This window comes from Penicillium maclennaniae (assembly GCF_028827695.1).
Source record: "Penicillium maclennaniae strain IBT 15551 chromosome Unknown utg000004l:1.0-3007600.0:1.0-3009580.0, whole genome shotgun sequence".
In the NCBI taxonomy this organism is placed as follows: domain Eukaryota; kingdom Fungi; phylum Ascomycota; class Eurotiomycetes; order Eurotiales; family Aspergillaceae; genus Penicillium; species Penicillium maclennaniae.
Genome location: NW_026623216.1, coordinates 2529353 through 2546343, shown reverse-complemented (window position 1 = coordinate 2546343; position 16991 = coordinate 2529353). Strand labels below are relative to the sequence as shown.

Below are 16991 nucleotides of genomic sequence, written 5' to 3'. Positions count from 1 at the left end.
CGCGAAGATGGCTATATAAATTTTGGCTTAGAAAGTGCTGTTCGATGATAACAACACCAAAAGAAGAGATTACCTTCGAGACATTTCCTTCATCGCAAAAATAAAACTGGGAGGAGTGTCATATTGAGCTTTATTGTAAAACAGACAGTGCATGGGTGATGACGATCGCACTTTAAAGCAAACCTTTCTCGGAGAATATTTCTCTTTTGTTCAACCTTTTGGACTAGAAAGCGGTTTCATAAGCTTGACCGTCTCCATCTTACGTGAAGGTGTGAATACCTTTATCATGGGGTTGAGCTTGTGAGTGAAGATATGCAAACCTTGAACGTCATTTTGGATACCGGCTACCAGGAGAGCAAGCGGTAATCGACATTCGATACATCAAACTCAGAGGATTCACCTTTATCACCTGTAGACGTGGAATTCATGCGATGCGTCCCAGTTTGAATGCCACAAACCCAACTGCGAGCTGGATAGGTCAGCCAAAGGGCCGCAATGTCTCTAAGCCTCTCGACATTAGTCTACCGCAAGACATCGAAGTCCTTTGGGGACAGTTTGATGTAAGCTACCACCGCATGGGTCCTCCAATATGGAGTATCAGCAGCTAACAATGTCTTAGTACTATAAGATGATCAGCCTTTGTATAGCGTAGAGTGTTTGCGCTTGGAGTATCACCCTTGGAGCATGTGAGCCCTATGACTATGTAGCTGACGCTTACGATCTCATTTTTTTGTCATGTTTTCCTAGTGCTGTACGAGGTCTATGTAGAACATAATTTGCTTTGTGGCATTCACATAATGTCTGGATTTCCTTGGATCACGTTGGTGGCGATTCAGGTTTGGGATCTATACGCTTCAGGCAACGGGTTACACAGACCTCTTTATCAATTAGGCCGATCTCAATCATCATCGGACAATCATGAGTGCGCCTTTTCGTTTGTATCCTGATAATCATAGAATCCATGGCCGCTCTTCACGCCTAAGCTTCCTTCTTGAATCATCTTTTGGAGATAGTCTCGCGGCTCAGGCGGGACCCCGCTCCGTGTGTCGGCGTAGTGGTTCTCGATATCAAGTACGACATCCAGGCCAACAACGTCCATTATCTCGCACGGCCCCTTTGGTGTTTTCAGGACATCCTTGAAAATTGCATCGACTTCCCGAGGCGTACATACGCCTTCAGAGAGTGCGAGCAGGGTTTCTCGCTTGATCGCAGCCCATATTCTTCGCAGGTGGGTTGTTAGCATTAGAAATCTCACACAACAATTAGTCCGATACCACTGTACCTATTGTAGATGTAACCAATTGATGGTTGTCTCACATGGAATGGAGAGAATCCATGGACTTTGCATTGATCCAATACCAGCGAGATGAGTGACTCGTCGGTCTCACCGTGACCCATGATCTCGATAGCTATAAGGGTTCAGCATGTGAACTTCTTTCCACAATTTCTAATTTGCACATACCCGTCGTCTCCGGAGGCCAGTCTGGGTCTCGTTCAGCGATTGTTAGACACGGATTTGGGGGTTCCTTTCACATACAGCAGTGCGCACTCAGAACTCGATTAATGTGCTTCAAGTTGAGACCAACTAGAATCTCATTGATTCCATAGCTGCTGGAGTTCGAGGCAATTATGACCTTTTCTGGAGCAAGTGAATCAATCTGTGTGAGGACCTTTTGCTTGAGCGGCAGTCTCTCGGGCACGCACTATCTTCGTTTAGTGATGACCATGACAATCTTCGGTGATCGGTGAATATACCTCAATGACTAGCCACGCATCCTGCAGCGAGGACTCCAGAGAGGAGGGGTGAGAGATTGTAATCTCGCCCCAAGACCCTAGAGGGTCATTTGCTTCAGCTCGTAGTTTCTGTACGTACTTCAACCCATCCTCGAGTTGCTGTTGTTGAAGATCAATAAGAGTAACAGGACCTCCCCTTCTTGACCACTGAAGCGACCGAAGATCCATTGATTAGCTCTTTGAACATAGGGGGGATCGGAGTGACTGGAAGTTTTACCATATAAGCCAGCCGTCTCCCCTGAGTCCCGGCTCCGATAATCACTACCGACCCTTGTGGTTGATGTTTACCACCACTTTGATTTCCAATCATCTCGCCGTTCATCTCTGGAAATGACCCGCTTCGTTCTCGAAGAATAATTGTTCGCTCAATACAATTTACTGAGAAGGGGCAGTGTTGGTAATTATAGCAGAGATTCGGGTCGTGACCTCGGTACGCACTTGGAAGGTGACTGATCGCCAAAAAGTGGTACTCATTCATCGTCCTAGAAAATCTTGATATTGTAGTGTTTGTCGAATTAGGCCCAGTCAATAGCTCAGTCATCCACTTCCTCTCGGTTCCGAATGGCACGTTGTCACCTAATTTGGGGAAGTTCACGGACCCTGCTCCACATCGGATCCGAGGTGGATTATGCGCAAACATTGGTCAGGGAACCCACACTTGGCGGAAGCTCCTCTTTTCCGTTGAAACCGGATTGTTGCCTCATGGGATCACAGGGCATACTGAAGATGTAAAGTGGGATGGCATATTGCCCGAGATGAGTGGTGTGCATAATAGTTCGAGTCAGCAAAGGGAGGTAAAAGTCGACGGGCTAAGACCAGACAGCCTCCATGCTTCCTCATTATGATTGTCCACATACTCGTCTCAGAAAAGAAGGATCAAGTTACTTCACGTAGGCTCTACTGTAGCACATCTGATCATGTAATTGTGGGCCAAGGAAGTCTTCGTATTGAACTATTTTAAATCGAGCATACAAATGTCCACTAAGCAACAGCCGTGGCTCTCAGACTGATCGGTACCGAGCGCCCCCTGCATTAAATTTCCAGTAATTTAGACGCTTTACCGCGCCATCAGGCCTCGACATGAGCAACCTCTGCACTCTTCTGTTCGCTATGGGTTTCACCCTTCTCCTCCCGAAGGAACGCACCGTAGTCACGCCTAGGCAGCTTGTTGGCTACAGACACGGCATCGAAGATTGAAGTTGTGGCCTCGAAGACTGTATCAATCTCTTCAAGCGACCGACCGGCCGTCTCTGGGAAGAAAAAATAGATCGTGGGCACAAATGCAGCGTTGAGGCAGCAGTAGACAATGAAGTATTTCCAGCCAATGTCGGTAAATGCCACAGGCGTGACCTCAGCGACCAGAAAGTTGAAAAGCCAGGAGACTGCAGTGGAGAGACCACACGTGGCTGCCCGAAGATGCGTCGGGGCGATTTCTGAGGCATAGAGGAACGGCAGGCCCAAAAAGCCGAGAACATAAACAAAGAAGTAGAGATATAGGAAAAACACAGCCGCTTTCAATGCAGCCGGATTATTCGCTTGTGATGTCAGGCCTGCGAGGCACGCAAAACAGATCGACATGGCTGAAGCGCTAAGGATCATGAGCTTTCGACGACCAAAGCGATCTACGGTGTATGAGCAGCAGAAAGCTCCGAGCACCATGACTAGCTGTGACGCTGCAGCTAAAATCGCAGAAGTTGTATGGCTGAAGTGAAGCTGCTCCTGGTAGATACTTGGCGCGTAGTATGCAATTGAATTGACACCGGTCATTTGCAAGAAAATTTGAGCGACAGCGGCGAGGACCACACGGTGGAAGGTCCTTTGGGGGCCCATCTTGAACATAGCGCCTAAATCGGTCTTCCGGGCACGTTCAAGAGAGATCTGGATGCTCTCAATCTCTTTGTTGACCGTCTCGCTGTGGGGCTCGATATCGTAGAGCAGCCCCAAGATTTCTCTGGCCTCTTCCCAGCGATTGACCTTGCAGAGCCATCGAGGGCTCTCAGGCAAGAAGAAGATAAACGAGCACACCATGATCGATAGGACCAGAGTGAATATCAGGGTGAATCGCCACGAGACAGAACTGGGCTGTGTGTAGGACATTCCAAATGCAACCCATAAGGCTAGAGCAAGACCCGAGCCGCAAAAGATTCCAAAAGCAGAAACGTGCTCACCACGGTTTTCAGCTTTGGACACCTCTGACTGCCAGACCGAGACTGTCGCAATGATACCACCCGTGCCCAGACCGAGCACAATCCTTCCCGCGATTAACTGGCCAAAGGCGAAGGACGAGGCTTGAAGTATAGCTCCAATACCCTGTACAACACTAGCGAAGAATATGGTTCTTCGACGACCTAGCCTATCTCCCAGGAAAGTGCATCCCAGAGCGCCAAATACACCAAACAAAGTATACAAGGCGACAACGGTTCCTGGCTCGATCAGCGCGGTTTTCCAGGGGGCCTCTTCGCCCTAGACTCACCTTGAATTCTGGCATTGTACTTCTGAAGAGATCCAGAGGTAGAAATGGTATTCAACTGGGGAAATTGGAGGTTAAAGGTCGGATCGCCAAGCACGCCACCAGCACTGGCCTGATTGTAGCCGAAGATGACGACGGCGAAGCAAGCCTCCATCCAGATGGCCAAGTGCAGCTTTGAGCCGCGAAGGCCGAAGAAACGCGGCATGATGAATGTGAAAGGTCTGAACTTAGGGAAAGAGACCCGGAGACAGGACAGTAATCATCCGGGTCAAGCAGACCGGCCCATTTAAGGATGATTTTCACGCCAGGCTAAGCTCTCTGAAGGTCGGCTTTCAGCACTTACATGATTGCTCAACCCCAGATCCGAGTACGGTGCTTAGGCATGTCCACTCCGCACACTTGATCCCCGCGATTGTCACACTACTCCCTCGGATCCGGCTCGAGTTGCAGATGTGGCGGCCGGCATTAGTTACACTGAGGAAAAGAGGGAGGGGAAGACGGGGGAGGATGGGGATGGGGATGGGGATGGGGATTGCGGATCCGAACCCCGGATTTTGATCGGGTAGTAGCACTTAATATTCGTCGTGGTCTCATACCTATAGAATAACCCCTGACCTCTCGAGAGGCGCTAGAACCGACGCCAGGTGGATGTATCATCGGATCCGGAGTGTGGATCCCGGGGTGCACCTTCTGAAATTCTTCGTTGAAGCAAAGCAGAGATTATGCCGACATTTTTGAGAACCGTTCGAAGCAATGGCTACTGTAGAGCTCACTCTTTCCCTTTATCGAGTGGTTATGATGGACCCGAAGATGAGTAATGGCTCTACCATCCCTTCGGTTGCTCCGTGTTCACCAACAGTCAATTTGAGAGTAAGATGTCGTGTCAAAGCTCAGCTCTCTCGTCCAATACTCCTTGGTATCTATGATGGACTAAATTGAAAGAAACGTTCGTGGCTATGCCGCATTACCGTGTTTAACCACGTGAGTCGAGAAGCGATGCCGTACGTTGGCGACCAAGATTTGGGCTTTTACAAAAGCACTGCCCGGCTTCCATTATGAGCGCTAAGCTTTCGCTAAGGGTGAGGCTGGACCCTCGAAATGTCAAAACCCCCCTCATTTACCGCCGTTCGTATTTCGGCTGCGAAACGCGGGGGTTGGGCCCGCCAAAATCAATTCTATCCTGTTCCTCGGACCCGCACTCTCCAAGTGCACAGTTGGCGCTACCATGACGCACAGTGATCTTGCTCCCCGTCGAAAACAATTTTCTAGCTGCGATGCCTGCCGAACCTCGCGTGTTCGCTGTGATGCTTTCAGAAAGCGCACCAAGTCAGGGCAAGCGATCGAGACTTGCAGCCGTTGTGCATACCGGAACAAAAATTGCACTTTTCAGGTATCGTACACCCTTAAGCTCATTCCTGACTCCTGGCATCAACTCTTTAAGAACCTAGCTGACCTCATCGCCGTATCGCAGTGGATGAAAAATGCTTCTGTCAAAGCCAACAGATCGTCTGTCTCCTTGAATGACCAGGGCCGCCTCTTATCGCCGTCGTCATCAAACGATACCCACTCAAATGTCTCCTATGAGTTGGGATTACAGCGTCATAGTATATCGCTGGATGATTTGATGGATGGGTAAGCTGGTCATATTCCATGTTTAATAGCTAAAGCCTCCTGACGATATGATGTAGAAATACTGGGTACTCTCGCACCGATGATGGCTGGCATGGAGCGACAGAACCACAGATATTCTCTCATACGGCCTCTGACTTTTCCGACTGGCTATCAGCTATGTATGAAGGTGTCTTTGAGGCCGTCTTTGGATCCTGGCTCGGAAACTACAGCTGCCCATTTGCGTAAGTAATGCCGAATTGCGCATGGTCTTCTCAAAACTTACTCACATTGTGATAGATTCGGTGAATCAGGAAATTCAACGACCGGTAATCCTGATTTATCTCTATCAGTCAGCATTTCGTCTCTGTGTAGAAGGTTCGACCACTTGATGAAAGGCTTAGAAAAAGAAGGCGAAAATGACCTTCATCTTCCGCCACTGAACCAAGAGGAATTAACAAAAGAATACCAAATTGATAACACCTTGAGTCAAGCCATCCAAGCATTTTCTGCGCAATGGCTACCTTTGACTTTCACTACAACCTCACAAAAGATCCGACAACTCCCGATCATTCAGGGGCTCTGGCGAGACTTGCGAAAGAGCCTTCCTCGGTCAATGAATAGACCATGCTATCGGTCCATGCTGAGCTTATATCTATACGCGATGGTTCCGGTGCCAGTCGGTATACCAGAAGAGGAAGAAGAGAACGGTATACCTGCCCAAGTCTGTGTCCAGGCCGCGTTGCAACAAGTGCGATTTCTGAGGGCTCGTCAAAGAAGTCTAGAATTCAATGGCTCTAAAGTTTCTTTGCTATCAGATCAGACACCTCCCTTATCTACCCGGAACAGGTTCGGATCGACTTCATGAAAATTGAAAACATGATCTACTGGGCGGCGATGACGTTTGACACCTCGTCTTCACTGACGTTAAACACTACATCAGTTCTCTCGGCTGGCTTGCTAGGCTGGGAGTCAGAAGCATGCTGGCGCCTAGTCAAAACATGCACAAACATATTCCATGAACAGTCCGAAGACTGGAGAGCCAATGGGGTGCTGATCACCGAAGAAACAGCAAATCAGATCATCGCGGCGGCACAAGCCTGGAAGCTTCGCGTTTGGAAAATGGGCACGATTCTCAAGGAGGCGCTCCGGGAGGGTCATGGCGAGGAAGCGGTATATCATGCACATACCTGTGTAGCGGACGTCATCCAAACATTCAATGTCACCTACCGCCCATTACTTGCTGCGTGTGAGCGTCGGCTTCAGTACTTATCCCAATACACAAAGATTCGCTGGTGTAAGTTTATTCTTTTCGGCGTTCGATAGCGCCTGAAGGAACTCTCCCGGTAACCACAGTACTAATAATTGTTCTAAGAGCAGACGAGTTGATGATACACCACAATCTGGCTATTCTCATCACAATTGACGCCGTGGAGATTGCCTCGAGGACTGATATACTAGAGGAATTACTCATAACAAGGTCCGACACGGAGGGCTGCTTGCTCAACTGCTTGAAATTTGGACTGAGCAATTACTTTACCATACCCAAGAACCAGGTCGGCGAAGGCAACGTCGGCCCGTTTGCATTAGTTGCAGTTGATCCTTACCCCCATCACGTAGTGGCTAGTGTCCAGCTGCTATGGAAAAGGTTAGTACAGGACTTCAATGATGGGAAAGTTGATCAGGCTGCGTATGGAGACATGCAGTCCACTCTGTTACAAATTTTGGAACTGCTGCCACAAACCTCAAAGTCAGTTCGTAAGGCCACAGAGCAGGCTCGGATGGCTTTGGCGTCTCATAATTAGCTGCTGGAGCTGGTATATCGCTTGTATCTGATGGTTTTTTGCCAACATTGTTACAATCTCAAATATCACGGTGAACTCAGATGGCGTGATGTGGCTGTGTATTGGGATCTGTGTATCATGCGAGCGGACAATCTGCGTATGGGAGAGCATGAAAGCTTCGCTCGAGATGAAACGCATTCGTTAATAGTAAAAAGTTCAAACTTACTGGGCGCGTACATGATGAAGAAACACCATCCAGTATATTGACCTATCTGCTTAGATCTTCCATAATAGCCGCGAACCTTTTCTCTGAAGGTTACAAGCCTTCCCGTGGTAAGGGAAAGCTCCCTTATTTGTAGGAGCAAGTTCAGAGTACCGAGATTAGAAGGTGAAGAAATATAGAAATAAGTCAGAGACATGTAGTTGATATATGCGTGCGGGCACCGAGCAGGCATCAGGCGTCAACATCAGTGAATCGATGTCTTCTCATTCACCAAGTGCCACCCCGTCTCCTTGAATCAAGCGCCAATCAAGATACAAATTTCTTTCCATTGATAGAATGTTGAAAGGTCTGTACGAGGCTTCTCAAATAGTGTACCTAAATCCCTCCACTCCGGCGATGATACGCTCTCCACGATCCGCTTGGTTATTGCAACGCCGGTACCAAAGTGCAAGCGACACAACAGCGAATAAAAAAACCACGTTAGCCCTAGTCAATATTTAGAACCAACTCATTGTAGCAAGGTATATAGAGAGTTTCAAAAGAGGGAGCCACGTACGCAAGAGCAGTGAAAACACCTGGTCGATATTGAGGTGCATCCTTTTCGAAGACCAAACTGGCAATGACACCGCCTATACCATCAAAGGCAATCAATGTCGCACTGGAAAAAGCGCGAGTCCATTGGCCTCGAATATTATTAGCCTGCCATGCCATGCAAGCAGGCACATTCGCATTGGCTCCGGCCACGGTCAAAAAGACACCGACGTATCGAGCTGAGTTGCTTTTCAAAAATCCCATCATGGGTAGACCAATTAATGAAAGGCAAACATTGAACAGCAGAATTGGAACACGTCGCTCGATCTTATCACCCAACCATGCAGTCAGAAACATCATCAGAGCTGCGAATATCCATGGTGGTGCTGTGAGGCATTGAGCTTCTCCTACACCAAACCCCATTCCGTCGGAAAGGATTATGGGGAGAAAATACGCCATGGCATACGTATTTATGGTCAAACAGCTATTCATTAATTAGAACCACTTAGCGAAGATCTTGTCGAACTTAGGTGGGGGCCTCTCACCAGAACAGGATTGCAAATGTCCATATTTTGATGTCGAGCGCCGGCTTCAGGAATCTCCGAAGGCTGAACTCCTCTGCCTCAGCATCCAGTCGATCATAATTGATCCGTTGGACGACGAATTCACATTCCTCCTCATTCAGGAATCTCCGACTCCGTGAGGCTTTGTCTGGGAAATCGACAATTAGGCTGTACACAAGAAAACCGAGCCCAATGCTGATCTGATTGGTTAGATTCCCATTTTTTTGAGACTGGAATCCGACTTACCACTCCTTCGAGAATGAATATCCAACGCCATCCCGCAATCCCGCGAGTACCATTCATTTTTGTCAACCCAAAGGCAAGTATTCCCGACAAAGCTGATGCTACGCAGCCCACACCGTAGAAAACCGCAAAGCGCTTCTGGACCTCGTCTGTTTGACTCACGCGAGTTAACAACCCCACGAAAAGCATATGTTGGCGTGATGGACAGAGACCTACAGCGCAAATACCAGCAAGAAAGAAGATACATGCATCCTGGGAAGTACCCAGCCGCAAAGACACCCAGAAGGATTCGTATGGCGAGGATCTCTTCCCATTTCTTGGCAAATCCCATGCCCTATCATCACACTTAAGAAGAAGAAACGCACAGGGCTGATGTAGACTCACCAACATCAAAGCACCCCAGCAGAAAACCATGAGCGAAAGAAAGTAGGGAGGGCCCATTTTGCGGATGAGAACAGTGGCGGGTGGCTGGAAGACCACGTACGTAATGAAGAACATCAGTACAACGAGCGACTACAGAAAAACAATTAGCGGTTGGCTTGAAAATTTGAAGAATCCAACCGCTTGAGTAGACTCACGTAGCGTGTTCCGTCAAAGTTGAGATCTGTGAGCATGCTTTTCGATCGGTGAGCTGGTAAGCACACAAAATAATGGTGGTATTTATCACTCACCCTCCAATGGCTGCCATTCCAATATTGCCACGATCCATCAAATTCACAGAATATCCTAAAGCAGCGCCTACAATTAGCCTCAGATCCACTTTCCTCATGATCTGCTTCTCGCGGTGGGAAAGTGGATTCCCATCGGCGGTGGATCCCTTGACAGGATCAATCGCCTCGACAATAAGCTTCGACATAGTGGATTCAGATAATGAACAATCAACTGAGAGACTGATAGAGCCAGTGGCAATTAGATTACCCAGAAAAGTGACCTTCAAAGAGTCTCTGGATAGGCGTATTCATATATATGTCTTGGAGATACTTGCCACAACGCCATTTAGCTTCCAATGGAGGAAAAAGAGCTCCTATGGTGGTATCCTGAGACTTCATGGAGAAATCACTTAGAAAGATTATTTTAAATCGGATCCGAAAGCTAATTTGGACTGTTGACGTGGACACATGACCCCTTTCAAGTTCGAGCGCTCTCTAACCAAAGATATCAATCGAGGCTGCACGAGCCTTAGCCTGTCTTGCCTAGAAAGCAATAACCCTCAATTGGAACGACTCATAATTGTAGGTTTTACCTGGAAAATACAACGGTAGGTGTGGGCTGAGTCGCAGCGCATCTAAAGCACCTCGGCCTCTACGACCCCGGTAAATGTCATAAGCCTTGAAGCATAATGGACTGGCGATATGTCATATTTTCATCTGAAGAGCTGGATCGGATCCGACTCTTCTCTTCTCACAATCTGTGTAGCATTCTCCACCTTCTACCCCGCACGGCACTTTCAAACCCCAGACGCACAGGCACCATTTTAGCACTGTTTCGACGGTGGGAGACTTCGTCCAAAGACCTAGCAAATACTTGTGCTCAAGGACAGCAAATTAATGAGAGTTTTGCTCATTGTGGCTTTGGGCAACAAGCCGATGTACCCTGACGATGATACCTGATCTATGAACAATCTTGAGACGAGCCTTCTCATATAAAGGACACAATGGTCGCTGATGATCTTCTTTTCTAGAAATATCAAGATCCGCAACTCGTTAAGCAAAATATACCTTGATATTGGATAACCACAATGACTAAATCCGCTTTCTTGATCGTGCTCGGCGCAGTCACCACAATCACTGTAGAGGCAGCGTCACCTCTTGGTGCCTATAATGTTGACGCCTCTGCGGTCTCCGTGTCTGGTCTATCGAGCGGCGGCTTCATGTCCGCCCAGCTCGGAGTGGCATATTCGAACGTCTTTCAGGTCGGCTTTGGTGTTTTCGCCGGCGGGCCTTTTGATTGTGCTCGTAATCAGGCTGTAAGTTGTAACCTCTACGCAAGTGAATCAAAAGAGCTTAAATGATTGACAAATGCTATACTGTGAAGTATACAACCTGCATGTACAATCAGAATCCCTCCATTACAACTCCAACTGCAAACATGAAGTCATGGAGCGGCAATGAGATTGCCACAACGAGCAACTTGGCAAATCGCAAGGTTTACCTCTGGGAAGGATCCGCAGACACCACCGTGGGCCCTAATGTGATGAATGCGTTGCATAGCCAGCTTAGCAATTTCGATACCTCGGCTGACGTGTCTTATGTGACGACAAGCGGTGCTGTACACACCTTCCCCACCGACTTCGACGGCACAGGTGACAATTCCTGCAGCATGTCTACTTCGCCATACATCAGTAACTGCAACTACGATGGTGCTGGGGCGGTCTTACAGTGGATGTATGGCTCCTTGAATGCCAAGAATACCGGTAGCCTCACCGGGACGGTGGTTTCTTTTGCCCAAACGGGTGAATACGGGGCCGCTGGCATGGACACAACCGGCTATCTTTACGTTCCTGCCAACTGTCAGAGCGGCTCCACAGTCTGCAAATTGCATGTTGCCCTACATGGATGCTTGCAGAGCTACAGTAATATTCAGACTGACTTTATTCAGAATACAGGTTACAACATGTGGGCGGGTCAGCACAAACTCCCTGGTAACTTCGATGGCATATGGCTGACCTATCTCATTCCCCAGATACTAACAATATTATCATTCTTTACCCTCAAGCAGTTCCAGACAACACTATGCACAGCATCTAGGGAGGCAGTGAGCTAAGCAACCCGAACGGCTGCTGGGATTGGGTGGGTTGGTATGGAACTAATGCGGACCAGATCGGAGGTGAGCTCAGACAGAAGTAGATTTGAATCAAAGCAGCTGACAATTGAAGGCGTTCAAATGGTGGCCATTGTCAACCAAGTGGCTCAAATCATCAGCGGTAACACCGGTGGGGGTACCCCTCCCGGAGGGGGCAGTACTACCACGCTGAAGACTACGACGAAGCCGTCAACTACAACGTCCACTACTGTGAGCAGTGGGACAGCGGCACCATTGTATGGACAATGTGGTGGTTATGGATGGACTGGTCCAACGACTTGTGCGCAAGGTGTTTGCACGGCCTATAGCACTGAATATGCCCAGTGCCTGCTACCTCTCTAAGCCCCGTTGAAGGTAATTCAGAACCTGGTCATAGGCATTGATTTGAACAGACAGATCACGGGCTGCCGCACCCTCTGTCTGCGCATACAATCTCCCGTGAAGCTATCACGGGGATTAACAGTAGCCGCATCAGGTTGGCTTCGCAAAGAGCCATTCGATGTTGTCTCTGGTCTAGTGGGCCAGTAAGTTGGTAAGAGTTTAGCTGAATGAACACTATACCGTATACACAATCCTGATAATTACTTTAATATAGTTCTCCATTTCTAAAGACGAGCAAGTTCTCCTCTTATTTTGACATGCGAGCCTCTATGATAAAGTAAAAGCTCAGGTGATAAGCACGCGTCCAACGGATCGTAGACTCGAGGGGCGCGACATCCATGTTACAGACCACCCAGACATCGGGCACTACGCCAAGACCTGGCTTGCATGTACAGATATCGCACGTGGGATTTACCGAGTCCAGTTAGGTCACGAAAATTTGATACATCTGATCCATGTTACGTACCGACAAGCCCTCTTTTCTGATGGACACAAAAAATTACAATATGGAACAGTGGCGCCTTCGCTGTACATTAGACCCCGCAAAAAAAAAGGAAAAAAAAAGGAAAAAAAGAGAGGAGGGTACATCAAAATTGGCACAGATCAGAATTTCGTGAGTCGTGCAGCGCTTAGAAACCTCACCTCCAATAAAATAAACAACTGGAACACGAGAATGAATTCAAAATGGAACGAAAATTAGATCAAATATGAAACGCCCCGGAGGTATGTAGATGGCGAATGAATAGATGACAAGATTGATGAGATTGAAATTAGTAATCGGAGTACGTCTCGTAGTGGGAGTATCCGTTTTGGGGTTGGGCCCAGGCTGTGTTGCGGAGACGGCGCTCTGTGGAAAACAAATCAGGTTAGTTATTTTGCTTGAAAAGGTGTGCCAAGGGAGTTGGAGTAAGGGAGGCACTTACCCTTTTCAAAATCACGCCAACGCTTCATGGTAATCTGCGAACTGTCGAACTCGCCCTCGGCATCACCGTGCCCCTTGTCCTTCTCACCGGCCGTCTTGCGCGTATCACCCCAGCTGAAGTCGTCGAATTTCCAGAAGGCGTATGTAGGCAGAACGAAGTTCCAAATTGGGAGAGAGACGAGATAAATCAGCATCCAAAGGACATAAACGAGACGGTGGGCGGTGACGACGATCAAGACTCCGGGGAGACCAAGAATCAAAGCAAGTAGGACTAGGGGAATGATCTGAACAGGTCTGCGGATGATGGAAGAGATGATGACATAGATGGTAAATGCGATAGCGGCGGGAAGGACGAGAGTTCCAATTAATTCGATGAAGATGACGAATTGCATGCTAAAGCAGAATGTGCCGCATAGGTCACGGACGAGGACGAGTTCGAGCAGATTGTGGACAGTACTGTTGATCCAGCGGCGGCGTTGGGAGAGAAGGACCATGAATTTGTCAGGAACGACAGTTTTGCAGACAGCTTGGGGAACGAAGATTTGTTTGCGTTTGGGGAAAGTCTTCAGCATGAGGGTTGTGAGGTAACGATCTTCGCCGAGGAGGAGGAGGTTCTTCTTGTGGAGAGTATCGACAACGTTTTCCGAGTAGTGTTCCACAATATCAGGATTGGCGAGGATAGGAACCCAGTAATTTTGGCCGCCTTTGGGGGCTTTGATTCGGTACATAGTGAAACAGCCCGGGAGACAGGTGACACCACCAAAGACGGACTCGAAAGACTTGGCTTGATGATGGGAAATGAAGTATCTGGAATGGGGTTAACGGATTTATCACGGAATGATGATGTTGAGGAAACATACTCAAAAACTTGTATCATGGTCACCCAGCTGTCTGTCTTGTTGGCAATCTTCGTCTCTCCACAAAGACCCATGATTTCGGGGTCCTTGACCATCGCGGAAATCATATGTGTCAAACTATCCGGAAAGACCTTTGTGTCGGCGTCAACCATGAGGACAACCTCGTAGAAGTCGGGTGGGATGCCCGTGACATTCCATAGTCCGTTAAACATCTCAAACTCGAGTTCTGTCATACGCTCATCGAACATGACCTTCTGCAAAAAGGACATCAGGATGATCTGACTGTCTCGCTTGCCTCGATTACCAGGCTTTGACGCAGTCGCTTCGGCAGGAGTACCGCACTTGACAATGACCATCATGGGAACACGCTGCTGTCTTTCGGGGGAAATAACGGACGTTTCGCCATAGTCATAGAAACCAGTGTACACCTTGGACATGTTGTGACGCTTCGAGCCAGTAGCCACAGCCACATAGGAAAAAGGTTGAACCTCATTAGGGGGGATGACATGGTCTTTCAACATGCCAAGAACAATGTCTGGAGTAGAGAACTCTTCTCCCTTGCCCTTGATGATACCGTCACATATGACAAGGATGGTCTTGTGGCTGTTTGGGTAATCTGTCATGGCAATGGAGTCCAGAGTAGATCGAATACCCTCTTCCCCTTCAGAGTAACAAGTGACCAGACAGAGTGAGTGAGCCAGCGGGTACCCGAAAGGCTGCCACTCGGCAGGAGGTTGCGGGACGACGGCTTCGTGAATAAATCCGGCAGGGCCAGGACCCTCGGATTCGGAATTGATTCTGGCAAATTCTGCATCATGCTGCCCGGGCCAAACTCGTGCGACTTGCTGCAGGGTTACTGAGAGTACCGCCACTGCTGTTATGGCTCATCTTATACATGGTTCCTGTGGTCGTGGAGCTCGGCATAAGCCGAGAAGTCGAGTTTTGACTGGCCATGGTGACATATTGCGAGGGCTGTTTGCTCCCATTTGAAGCGTTGACGTTGTATGGACTGGAAAAACGCGACGTCGTAGGTAAGAAGCTGGCACGCTTGCTAACTGAAGGGATCGGAGGATCAGCGATACGAGGCCCAGGCCTGTAGATATCGTTGGACCAGTCTTCTATCTGCTGGTTTCGAGTCCGTGTATCCGAGCTCATACTCGTTGTCTGAGCGGCGAATTTAGGCGCCAGGAACCATTGGAAGAGCAAGGCAAAAGCAAATTTGACAACGACAATAGAGAGAATGAAGATCAGGGAGACGTAAAGCACGACCTTGGACGCAATGCACCCGACGGTGTCAGTGTCGATGCTGCCCACTTTGATGATTTGTTCCAAGCACTTTCCAATCCTCTTCTGGTCACCGCTTTGAAGGTAGTAAGTGAGATCAACCCCGCGGACCGCGGGGTTCTCACGCAGCAAATCGAATTCATTGGGATATGAGACCTGCGACGTATTGAACCAGCGCAAAAGATCTAGGTCGAGAACGTTGCCCGAGTACACGGCCAAATTACGGCTCTTGTTCTTGGTGTCTTCCCAAGTGTAATAGACATCCCCAGAACTCCTCAAAGAATAGAATGGCGTACGTGCGGCTGAACTGGTATGGCAAGCCCAGCCAAGATAGTAAGAAACCGTCTCATTTGGCTCGGATGAACCATCCTGGTTGAAGGCTTGGCAGGGAAAGTACCAACCAAGATCACCATTCGAATTAGTGGGCACGCCGCCGCCATCCACAGCGGTGATAAGACCCTTGCAAGCACCGTTGACTTGCTGGAACAAAAAGCTGCCATCTTGGCCGCCGTACTTATGGGCAGATCATACAGCACATTAGCGTTAGCAGGAATGCCCTCAGCAGCAGCATGCTTGGAGTCTGTCAGGTCGTACGCTTCTCCGTGGAAAATCATGTAACCATCGCCAACCTCATTTACCTTCAAACGCAACGGAGGTGTACCGCAAACCGTAGCGGTGAAACCGAATGTCAAGAAACCGACAAAGGCAGCGATCATGAGAATGATACTGATGAGGCCGATTTTCTCTCGCCAAGCAGTACGCTGTTCCTTTTGAGGCATGCCAAAGCACTTGAGCACAAAATCCGGAACAAGACAACTAACGAGTGCGCAATAGGTCGTCCAAAGATCAGGTGGCCGCGCCGCATCCAATGCCTTTTGTCGCTGGGCCGATTTACTCCTGAGACACTCGACGAGAAGACGACCTCTTCTTCTTTTTCGAGCGATGGCGACTAGGCGCACGGTCCATAGGCTTATTGATGTTCCCATAATCCTTGGTCTTGATACTTATGCTGCGGGTACTATTGGTTTCGGCCTCACCGTCGCGATCGAGTAACGGGTCGTTTCCTGTAGCAGAGGGGTATGTTGACATTTGCTGTGATCGCTGGCGGTAATGGTAATCGCGATTTTCTCTGTCCACATGACGTCGCTCGGGCTTTACGAGATTCTTTTTACGTCTCACATCTCCGCCTCTTTCCATGCGCTCCTCGTCGGTGTCAGCTCCGCGCCGGTGGCTGTGTGAGTGTCGACGGTGTCGGCGATGTGAAGAGGGAGAGGATTGAGGGTCGTCGCTGTAGGCGCCGGTTTCAATGTCTCGGTGACGATGGCGGCGTGAGGGTTCGCGGAAGGCGCTGCGCTCATCTCGGCGCGGGGAGGCCTTGCCCGGCCGCTGCGGTAGAGACATTGGGCTTTCTGGGCGGTCTGGAGTCAGATTCGGGTTGGCGAGAGGGTGAGTCGTTGTCGCACTTACGTTTTGAAGGTTACGATCATGCACAGATGGTCAAAACAGTAGAAATGCTTTGAAGCGGGTTG

The 16991-nt window shown here is 48.9% G+C and overlaps 7 protein-coding genes across 7 annotated transcripts; 3 read left to right on the top strand and 4 right to left on the bottom strand.

Annotated features, from left to right (window-relative positions):
* Positions 1–916: 916 nt before the first annotated feature.
* N7477_005088 (3-hydroxyacyl-CoA dehydrogenase family protein) lies at positions 917–2116 on the bottom strand (the record flags this gene model as incomplete). Its single annotated transcript, XM_056966751.1, has 5 exons — positions 917–1220; positions 1283–1409; positions 1538–1703; positions 1756–1941; positions 2012–2116. The coding sequence occupies 5 exons, from the start codon at positions 2114–2116 to the stop codon at positions 917–919; spliced, it is 888 nt and encodes a 295-aa protein (XP_056823532.1).
* Positions 2117–2862: 746 nt separating this feature from the next.
* Positions 2863–4469, bottom strand: N7477_005087 (sugar porter family MFS transporter; the record flags this gene model as incomplete). Its single annotated transcript, XM_056966750.1, has 2 exons — positions 2863–4217; positions 4268–4469. The coding sequence occupies 2 exons, from the start codon at positions 4467–4469 to the stop codon at positions 2863–2865; spliced, it is 1557 nt and encodes a 518-aa protein (XP_056823531.1).
* Positions 4470–5738: 1269 nt separating this feature from the next.
* Positions 5739–7677, top strand: N7477_005086 (uncharacterized protein; the record flags this gene model as incomplete). The annotated part of the gene is made up of 5 exons (XM_056966749.1): positions 5739–5896; positions 5953–6117; positions 6173–6582; positions 6696–7169; positions 7250–7677. The coding sequence occupies 5 exons, from the start codon at positions 5739–5741 to the stop codon at positions 7675–7677; spliced, it is 1635 nt and encodes a 544-aa protein (XP_056823530.1).
* A 564-nt stretch (positions 7678–8241) lies between these two features.
* On the bottom strand, positions 8242–10072 carry N7477_005085 (Major facilitator superfamily domain general substrate transporter; the record flags this gene model as incomplete). The annotated part of the gene is made up of 8 exons (XM_056966748.1): positions 8242–8365; positions 8436–8894; positions 8956–9173; positions 9220–9365; positions 9433–9550; positions 9601–9729; positions 9795–9831; positions 9888–10072. 8 exons carry the CDS (start codon positions 10070–10072, stop codon positions 8242–8244), a joined length of 1416 nt encoding a protein of 471 aa, XP_056823529.1.
* An 882-nt stretch (positions 10073–10954) lies between these two features.
* N7477_005084 (uncharacterized protein) lies at positions 10955–11227 on the top strand (the record flags this gene model as incomplete). Its single annotated transcript, XM_056966747.1, has 1 exon — positions 10955–11227. One exon carries the CDS (start codon positions 10955–10957, stop codon positions 11225–11227), a length of 273 nt encoding a protein of 90 aa, XP_056823528.1.
* Positions 11228–11262: 35 nt separating this feature from the next.
* N7477_005083 (uncharacterized protein) lies at positions 11263–11979 on the top strand (the record flags this gene model as incomplete). Its single annotated transcript, XM_056966746.1, has 1 exon — positions 11263–11979. The coding sequence occupies one exon, from the start codon at positions 11263–11265 to the stop codon at positions 11977–11979; it is 717 nt and encodes a 238-aa protein (XP_056823527.1).
* Positions 11980–13169: 1190 nt separating this feature from the next.
* chsF (chitin synthase CHS3) lies at positions 13170–16863 on the bottom strand (the record flags this gene model as incomplete). Its single annotated transcript, XM_056966745.1, has 6 exons — positions 13170–13246; positions 13323–14128; positions 14182–14986; positions 15045–15955; positions 15994–16278; positions 16358–16863. The coding sequence occupies 6 exons, from the start codon at positions 16861–16863 to the stop codon at positions 13170–13172; spliced, it is 3390 nt and encodes a 1129-aa protein (XP_056823526.1).
* Positions 16864–16991: the final 128 nt, after the last annotated feature.